The 10,073-nt window shown below is 40.3% G+C and overlaps 1 protein-coding gene across 2 annotated transcripts in view; it reads left to right on the forward strand.

Moving 5' to 3' along the window:
- The window catches only part of IQUB (IQ motif and ubiquitin domain containing), a 438,241-nt gene extending 428,580 nt beyond the window's left edge, over positions 1 to 9,661 (forward strand). For both annotated transcript variants that reach the window (XM_086966816.1, XM_086966821.1), the window contains one exon: positions 9,303 to 9,661. In XM_086966816.1, coding sequence (XP_086822942.1) covers positions 9,303 to 9,473 — 171 coding nt within the window. In that variant the 3' untranslated portion in view covers positions 9,474 to 9,661. The remainder of the gene's footprint in view (positions 1 to 9,302) is intronic.
- The last annotated feature ends 412 nt before the right edge of the window (positions 9,662 to 10,073 follow it).

Below are 10,073 nucleotides of genomic sequence, written 5' to 3' on the forward strand. Positions count from 1 at the left end.
ACCCTGTGGCACGCCATTTTCAGGCGGTACACGGGAGTGATCCCAAACATCTTGTCTATTTTGTTATAGATTGTGTGCCACCCCTGAAGAGAGGGGGTAATAGGGATGGGCTGCTCAGGGTACTTGAAACTAGGTACATCTTAGAACTTAACAGTCGTGCCCCTGGAGGTCTTTACGCCAGTGAGGACCTATACACTTGTTTGTAGTTCTTTTCAGAAAATAAGGTGCACCTATACCAGAGCTTGATTTAATTATACTGTTTGGTTGTGAGAATGGACTGTTCCAAATTTATAAATTGCAAAATTTGCAGTCAATAGTATTGTTTTGCATTTTTTGGTTGCTGCCGTGTATTTACATCTGTCAGATTGATGAATATGAAATAGGAAGGGGCTCTTCCCTTTTTAAAGAAACTGAGATATTTGCACTCAATCACCTTTAATATATTCTTTATTTGCAATTTTTGCGATGATGGCTGCTCCTTGTTACAAGATGGGAATTGGATATTTTTTAATATGTGTGTTTACATATAGTCTTTGTTTACATACACCACATGACACTTTACTGGAAATTCCCACTTGGGATATATTCTTTGAACGTTTTTTCAAAAAGGGTTGGTGAAACATTGTCCTCTTGTAAATCATGAAATTTAACAATGGTTTTAAATGAATTGTATATTTATATATTTATATGTATATATTTATGACGTTTTTTTGTACATGTTATTTATTTGCGTATTTGCACATGTATATACTTCAGTTTATTTACCCACTATGGGTTATATTCAAGATGGAACTGGATTATACAAAAATAACGATAGTCCCTTTGTTGTTTCCATGTACCCTTTTGAAAAATGCTATGTTTTAAATGTGGTGGTTACAATCTAGTCCACCTTTTGTGTCTATGATTAAATGGATAAAATCCCATGTAACTTTGCGATCACATCATGTGATCAAGACAGTGGATACTGTCGAAACGCGTAATGGCGGGCATGCTGAGCGAGATTGAGCTGAAATAAAATCACACTTGTTTGGCACCATTCCTGGGTTCCTCTCTTCGTCTGTCCGTAGCTGTGCAGGATTTTTGCAGTCTCAGTGGATTTTGGGACGAGTTCGCTTGAATATATATATATATATATATATATATATATATATATATATATATATATATATATATATATATATTAGATCGGCCTCCAAGGTTTCAGTGTAAGTCTTGAAAAGTAATGATGAAAAGCCTCACTGATCATTTTGGAGTTTGGCCGTCTAAACCACCAGAGCGATTATATGCCAGATTTTCTCTTTTCCTGTTAATTTTACACTGTCTGACAGTTCATCACTCTTCTCATTAAACTCTTTGGTTCTTTTCTTCAACAGTCTTTGGAGTTGTTTTATAAGACTAATTCTTATAGCATAATGTGTATTTGTAAAGTGCACGTTCACCCAAGGGTATCTTTGCACTGAATAACAGATGTTTATTGTTACCCAATTCAATGGTACTCATTTTATTGGCCGCAGAAGGATGAAAGGCTCAGTTGACCTGCCGGAATTTGAAACCGTGACCATGAGGTCGAACACCAGCCCCTATAGTGGATGCATTAGTCGACTAAGGCACTAGATCCGGATACCCACCAGACCCGAATTTCTTACATTTGTTTTGGACTTCCTGTAATTTGCTAAAACAGCAAAATTGCAAATTTTGATTTTTCTATTTTATGAGATCTTGTTGATTAAGAATCTCACCAACCAGTGAATCATGGGTCTAATTTTATCATGTTTTCTTTAGATAAGCACATTTAGTTATATAGCTTCTTAAATATGCCTTTAACATGTCCCAGGCTATGAAGGGCTAGGGTGAAGCAAGATTACATTGAATATATTCTTCTGCCTTTGTTTTTAAATGTGAGTGAAATTCTAGATTTTGTAGAGGCTGCCCACTTGAACCTTGCTCCCTGAAACTGATGAAGCTTGGAGGGGATATTATTATTCCCCAACTCACATCAACTCGCAATCTGGCCATATGCTCTGAAAGCTACCCTCGTAGTTGGAAAATGGCGGTTGTCAAGCCTTTGCTTAAAAAAAAAAACAATTTGGATCCTTCTGAATTTAAAAACTATTGGTCCATTTCCTTATTACCTGTTCCCGCCAAGATCTTAGAGAAACATCTAAATGCACAGCTGTTGACTTATTTGGAACAACTTCTGCTTGACTCCTCTCAGTATGGATTCAGGAGTAACCATGGGACTGAGACTGCACTAATATCTGCAGCCAATAACATCTGTATCATGGTTGATGCTGGGCAGACTTTGTGCTGATTCTTTTAGACCTATCCGTGGCCTTCCATGCCATCTCTCCGACAAGGATGATTGACCACCTACAGAAAACTGGGGTGACAGACTCAGCCTTGAAGCTTCTGTCTTCCTTCCTGACGGATAGGTCACAGAGAGTGATGGTGGACCAATTCTACTCTGACCTCATTTCCACTTCCTGTGGAGTTCTGCAGGGCCCATCTTTGAGCCCCACCCTGCTCAAGATATATGTTTCCCCGTTGGCTAAGCTGATTAGATCCTCTGAGCTGCAGGCTTTATCCTATATAATTGTGTCTATCAGAAAGGATATAGAGGCCTCTGCCACCAATTTCATCAATTGCATGCAGGTCGTGGCCTCTTGGATGGTAAAAAAAACTACCTCCAACTGAATGGGGACAAAACTGAGGGTCTGGCCTTTGGTAGCCAACAATCTATCTGGACCCAATCATGGTGGCCTGGAATGCTTGGACAATGTCCCTGTCCCGTTGACTCTTTAAAGAATCTTGGTGTCCTGGTTGATAACAATCTGTCGTTTAATCTTCAGGTTAATAAGACAGTCTCATCCTGCTTCTGGGTTATACGTAGAATTAAGAAGATATTTCCATTTCTCTCCCCGTGTGTAAACAAGCAGCTGTGGCACTAATTATGTCCAGGATGGATTATTGCAAAGCACTGTGCCCGGACATTAACAAGGCATCCATCGATAAGTTGCAGCTTGTCCAGAATGCTGCAGGAAGACTTGTTTTGGATCTCCCGAAATACCATTCGATCTCTGCTGCTATTCGGAGATTGCCCTGGCTCCCAGCTCAATAACGAATGGTGTTTAAGGCCCTATGCATTGTTTGCAAGCCACTTCACAACTCTGGTCTGGAGGGAATTAAACAGCTTTTCCAACGCTATGTTCTCACCAGGCAGCTACATTCTGCTGAGAAAGAATCGGCTGGTTAATCCTAGGTTTAGGAGGGCAAGATGGGGAGGAAGAGCCTTTGCTGTAGCGTTCTCCAAGCTATGGAATACTTGATGGAGCGGTAATTTCTTCTGGTAGTTTCTCAATGCAAAACCTTCATGCTACCTCTAATTTACCGCTCAAAAGGTGTTGGGCCCTTCACACCATGTATTACCTTCAGGATACTTTAAATAAAGATGAACAGTCAAAATGCAATTATTATTTTAGGCCAATAAAGAGAGTTGTTGAGTATTTTAAGGGTTTTATTTTCTAGTCAAAAGTTAATTTTTCTCTGACCCTTTATTCAGGAGTAAAATATCAATCAGGTTACAGAATTTGGAAAACAGGAAAAATAGCATTAATAAAAAACATATTACAGTCTGCATATAAGCATTACATATAGGAATGTGGCGCAAAATGTCATTCAAAACTCTTAAAGAGTTTCTAAGGAAAAAAATAGTCTTGCAAGGCTAATCAAAAATAAAATAGTTTGCAAAAAAATCTCCCATAAAGAGAAATAAATGCATAAGACAAATAAATCTTTTCAGACCTAATTAATTAGTCAAAGCATAAACTGAAAGTTTAGCATCTAAATCTAAAAAAACCTTTCTATCTGTTGCTGTTCTTCTGCATCTGTCTGTGTCTAAAGAGCAAGCAGGGAGGGAGACAGCCCGCCCTTCATCAGACCTCAAAGGAATGTGGCCTGCAGTGCAAAAATATGACGTGGAAGCAAGAAACCTCCCCCTGACACTCCTCGGACGCCACTCCTCCCTTCAGCAATCTCCTGGGACGTTTCTCGTACCTAACCCATAGAATGTCTGGCCTAATCTGTTCCTTCTCTCAAGAGCTCACACACCCCCCTAATGAGCCTAGAAGCCAGCTGAGCTGAGAAAGCCAGCCCCTCCTCCGGAGAGGTCAGAATTTATACACAAAATGTTGGCAGACTACACAAAATGTTTCAACTTCAGGAAAACCTGTACGTGATTGGTCAGTAATGATGGCATGAGTTCTCACTACCCTGACGCATTCTAAAAAAACCTGACTTTACCAGTTTTAACAAAAGAAGCATACATGAATAATACATTTATAAACATTTGCAACATTTACTAGGAAAAATGTTTCTATAGTTTCCTTCCTTCCTGTCACAGTGCAGCAGGACGGATACTTTATCAAACTGGTACATTGGCACAATCACAAGAATGTACAGTTCAAGATGTCCTTGACTCCTTCCGCAGTTTGAGTCAAGCTGCCACAGTCTGCGCATGCTCTCTTCTCTTTCAAAGCAAGCCAAAGCCTTGCAGGTTTCACAGGCAGCCATTTAATGGTAGGCCCCAAAATAAAACAAACACAAAGATAATATTAATTTCATGTAAATCAGCCCATTATGTTTCCCAACTCCATACTAATACTCCTTATAAATGTTTACCTAGCCAAGCTACTAGTGTAAAGCAGCTATTCTATTATTTATGACAACATGCAAAATAAATGTGCAATGTGCAACAAAGAAAAAGAGGTGTTATTAACTGTAAATAATTATCAAAATATGCAACAAGTCAGAGTCTTTTAAGACAGGAATAGTGCATTTAGGGATGAGCTGGGAAGAGAGAAACATATTCTATTAATCTTCAAAGCTAAAAAGGCCACTTTTCTCTACATTGCAAAAAAACACATGTTAATTCTGCAAAAGAATTACAGACTGAATAGGCCTCACTTTCATGTTTTTCATGTGCCATGTTTTTAACTTGCACCAAAATGTGTGCGGCAATTTAAATGCAGTCTGTCTGAAGCACAAAAAATAAAACCATGCCTGACTGCAGATGAAATCTGCTCCATCATACTCTCCCCAAATCCATCTCTTGTTTGGAGGCACACCTTCCTTTCTGGAAGGCCTTGAAGACATGTCTTTTTGCCTTGTTACTGTTTCTGGTAGAGGAATGATGTTCTATCCCCCTGCCAGAGTAACTGCTTCAGCGCCTTGATGCCCTCAGGCATTTGTTTGTGCTTTATAAGTTGATCATTCATTCATTCATTCAGGTAGGCGTTGAAGGATCACAATTAGGTTGAATAGGGTACGAGTCAATTCTTAAGCTCATCAACTTTGTGTAACAACTGTAAATGTACTTTTGTAGTTGCATTTATATAGCGCTTACTACCCCTGACGAGGCATCGAAGTGCTTTTTGGCGAGTAGCACGCTATTCCGGAACCCAAAAAGGATTAGTGGGGAATTAGTATCGGGAAATATGAAATTAATTTGAGGAGTGGACATGTGAATGTTATTTGGGTTGAAAAGGATAGTGGAGTGATAGAAGAGGGAGGGGTTTGCCTTTATACAGAGCTTGGTACCCCTGATGAGGCATCAAAGCACTCTGAGGAGTAGCACACTACTCCAGAACCCAAACAGGATTATTGGTGAATTAGTATAGGGAAATATGAAATTAATTTGAGCTGTGGACATGAGAGTCTGTTAGTTTGATTGAAAATGATAGTGGAGAAATAGAACAGCGAAGGGTCTAGAAAGGGTTTATTTGGAGATCATCGGAGACGGTTTGGGATGAGTAGGTACCATGAAACCCAAACCCACCTATCACTGAAGGGGATGGCCTGTGTGAAGACTAGATACAGAGAAGCAGATGTCATGGTAGGAGACTGGTGCCTTGCCTGGGGCTTGGGACCTACCTTTCCATGCTCGAGACTACATGAGGTACCAAGAGGGCTGAAAAGCGAGCACAAAAAGGGAAAACACATTCTCAAACTGCTCAGTATGAATACAGAACCATATGCACCTTCTCATCCCCATAAATAAGACCAATATCTGGGTGCCAAAATTATATCAAGGTGTTGTTGTTCCAGCTCTTTTGAAGGCAAGCAATATTTGAGAAGGGGACTGGTATTGTTTAGAATAAAAAATAAAATGAGGTGTAATTTGATGCTTAACCCAGTAAGTGCCAAATTAAAATAATCAATACATTCATATGTAGCCTTTCTTTTTTTTTTAAAATAGTCTAATTGATCCTTGTTTTTCAGGCTGGGTCCAGATTACTAAACGTAAAATTAAAGTTTCCACCAATAATAAATAGGTTACTCGTTGTGTAAATGTTGTCTTCTAACTGAATACTCGTGGATGGGACATATTCATTTGACCATAGAAGAGACAATGTTGCGGCTGACCATCGCCACAGATTATCTGCTTTGAGTTATTTAATCACTGGGTTAGAATTTTTTAAACAAAATGGCCGTTTCTCTTACAGGGGTGTGGAATTTTATCTGCTTTTCTATGGGACGGGATGCTTTTTAAATCTACTAGTCTTGTAAAGAAATCCACCTGGTGCCATGTGTTGAGATGACACATTATGGCAGGGTTCTCATGATATCAGAGCTTTGATAATAGCCTCTCTGATTATCACTGGACTCATACTGTGGCAGAGTTTATATTCTAGCAATGCCCTCATTTTGAAACCTTTCCGCAAATCTGCATACTGAGGCTGTCCCGAGTTGGAATACCCTTTTCTATCTGTGCACACCTACAAACTTACATGTTTAAATGGTTTTACCAACTCACAATCTCTTCCCACAGGTGAAGGTTTACTCCGGACAAAAACAAAAGTAAATCCTTTTCTAGTGTTGGGAAATAAGGGGGAGAGGTTACAGAGAAAGTTAACTTGCTAACGCTTAGCAGATTTCAGTATGCACAAACATGGACATGCATATGTGTACTCGCAAAAATGCAGCTCACACACTTTTTCTAGGAGTACGGTTTCCAGGCCCAATTCTGTAAATTACTTGTGAATTCATGAAAGTCGTAATTCTGGACTTTTTGCTAAGAAATGTACCATGGGTGCTGTTTTATGACTTTCTGTATTAATGGGCCCCTAATTCTGTCTGGTGTTAGCTGAGACCTTTTGTTTTCATTAAAATTATATAAATGTTTATCTTCATATATTGCTAAGTTTTTGTGTGAGTGGCATCATTTTGGTCTTTTACAAGGAGCCCATCAGCACACAAAGAAGTTTCGTTCAGTCCCAGGCACTACTACAGTAATCTTTGCTTTTGAGACCAAAAACAGTTTTACTTTTAACCAATGTTTTTGTTACAGAGCAATCATGCAGTGCCCATTTGGGTGGTCTGACAGATCAGTGCCAGGACCGAATTCCTAGCTGTTTGTGGGCCTCTTTTATGGTCTGATGGGCTTGTTTTTACTGCTGACTTCCCCGGTTTTAAAACAATCATTGCCTGTTGCAAGCTCAAATCCATGCCATCTTTCACACATTGCAAAACAATCAGACAGCATGTCCTCACAAGTTCAGAATTGCCCCAATTTGCTACTCATTCTCGCCTTTGTACAAGTTTTAACAGGTTATATTCTCTCAAGGGATGGGGCATCGAGGGGGGCAGGTTATATTCTCTGAAGGGATGGGGCATCGAGGGGGGCAGGTTATATTCTCTTAAGGGATGGGGCATCAAGGGGGGCAGGTTATATTCTCTCAAGGGATGGGGTCGGGGCAGGTAATGTTCTTTCAAGGGATGGGGCATCAAGGGGGGGGCCAGGTTATAGTCAGTCAAGAGATGGGGCTTCGAGGTTGGTGGGGGCTGGTTATATTCTTCAAGGCTTTTCCTATATGATAGAGATTCTAGTTTGCCTGTTTTGAATCGTTACCAAGCTCCCTAAAAATCCATTTTTTAAAGTGCCTTCAAGTGCGATCTGACAGGTCGCATACATAGTTGATAAGAGAGGATAGATAAAGGCTGTTTACAGTTTTACAGGGGGTAAGAAATGTTCTGCCAGCTCGTCCACGCCGGCAAGGTAAGTGATAGGCAAGCCTCTCAAACCCTTCCAAGAAACTTCTGTTTATCCACTTATTAAATGCATTGCTTTATAAATACATTTCTTAGAATTTCAAAAACAAAAAAAGTGTACAGCTCGCTACAAAGGGAACTGTCATGCTGATTTCTATGGACTTAATTCACATTCACTCTCCACTCTAAATGTGTTGGCAGCCCTTCATTTTTTCCACAAGCGAACTGCTGGCAATAAGATTTGCTTGGCACCGGTACATTTGTGTCTGAGCATCTTAGTTTATCTAGAACTGCTCTGAAGACAGGAAGGTACCAAACGTATATGGTCATTGGTTCATCAAAATTGCAGCAGTAGTGACAGTGACATCCCACAGCCCCAGACGACATCACAGGAATGACACCTTGGCCCACGCGTGACTGTTCTGAGCACCCTGTTTGATGCGGAGGTTACAAGGGTAAAGGCAAGAAGGGAAAACTACAGAAAGTTAGCACGACTTCCAAAGGCCTGTTAACTTCCCATTCCTGCCTATGCTTCCATGGCCTCTGACACCCAAGATGGCAGTGGCAATACTAGGAGTACCAATCATGGAGGCTTACAAGAGAAGTCACCCAGGGTGTGCTATTCATTTGGTCTAGTCATTAATTGCAACAGGGTTCAATGCTTGAGCAGTCTCCAAGAGGTACTGCTCAACAATGTGCCTCCCTTGGATAAAGAAGCTTGCTTCACTGCGCTGAGGGTTGCAGTGTGCGCCATTCCAATCTTCCTTACGCCCAAAGATGGCAGCCTGGGGCATTATCAGTTCTGATTGGTCCGATGGAGACACGCAGCCATAGGCTGTCAGACACTAGTTGCCTCCTAAGGAGCCAGATCTGAGAAATGTAGCACCCCATTGTTTTTACAGAGCAAAATCATTCTGCCCCAAATGTCCAAGGAGACACTCTTTGATAAAGGCCTCACGCCGCAGGAGGCATTTCTCACAGAGGAATCAGAGTGGCAAGTGGACTTGACCATCTCATGTATTTGATGGGCTACGTTGTGTGTATTTTGGGGCAGAAGTGCATTTGAGCACCACACCTAATACTTGTATTTACTTAGCAGTGCAAAGAAAAAACTGGCCTTCGCACATTTCTGTGGAAACTTAATTACAAGTAAGTAATCAAAACTTGCATTGGACTTTGTCTACTAATGTGGTCTTACTGCCTGTGCATGAACAAAAGAGATATCTCTGACCTTTGTGTCCTGTTTTCTGTTTTAGGCTTATGGCGTGGCATTTATTCGCAAAGTCAAGCATAAGCACATCCTTGCTAAGAACTACTTCTCACAGATTTCACACATGGCGCCGTTTTTGCACGAAGATGCGTCTCACCGGAAACCACAGCCGAAGGATCTTATAATAACGAAGCCCCTCGCAGCTTCCAATGCTTAATCCTTTAAATAAATGGCATTTAGACCACGGGGGTTTGCTCTAACTACTTCCCTTCTTTAAGTAAAAAACAATGTTGTCATAGGTAATGTTTTGAGAAATCAGTAACATAACAATTTAAAAGGCATCACATATTTTATGTACAAAACCGCCTTATTCTTATTAAAAGAAAACGAAGTACAAAAAAGAAAGTCTGTCTTTGGAAAATCTTTAAACAAAAAAAAAAAAAGATTTGCGCAGTTGATGCTCAGATGGTGAGCACTGAAAGCATTTTGGCTCCTAACTGTGATTTTACCCTACTTGGTCGTGGACATATTTTAAAGTGTATTTATATGTTTCAGAATGTGATTGCTCAGTTACTGTAGATGTATCCCAGTTATGATATTTCGTGTTCATTCTTTTCTTGAAAGCAGATAACTGTTTTGAAGATATCTACTCAAACTCCTCCAGACTTTCTTTCTTCCTGTATATTTCCTTCTCTGTTTATAATGAAAGTTTGCTTCCACAAGTAAATCTCTGATTGTGTTTTTTTTAGTGTGAGTGGGGGCAGGTGTGTGCAGTTGGGCAAATGGCAAAGCAGCCATTGGGGGCTTTTGAGATCAC

This window comes from Lissotriton vulgaris, chromosome 1_1, assembly GCF_964263255.1.
Source record: "Lissotriton vulgaris chromosome 1_1, aLisVul1.2, whole genome shotgun sequence".
Lineage (NCBI taxonomy): Eukaryota > Metazoa > Chordata > Amphibia > Caudata > Salamandridae > Lissotriton > Lissotriton vulgaris.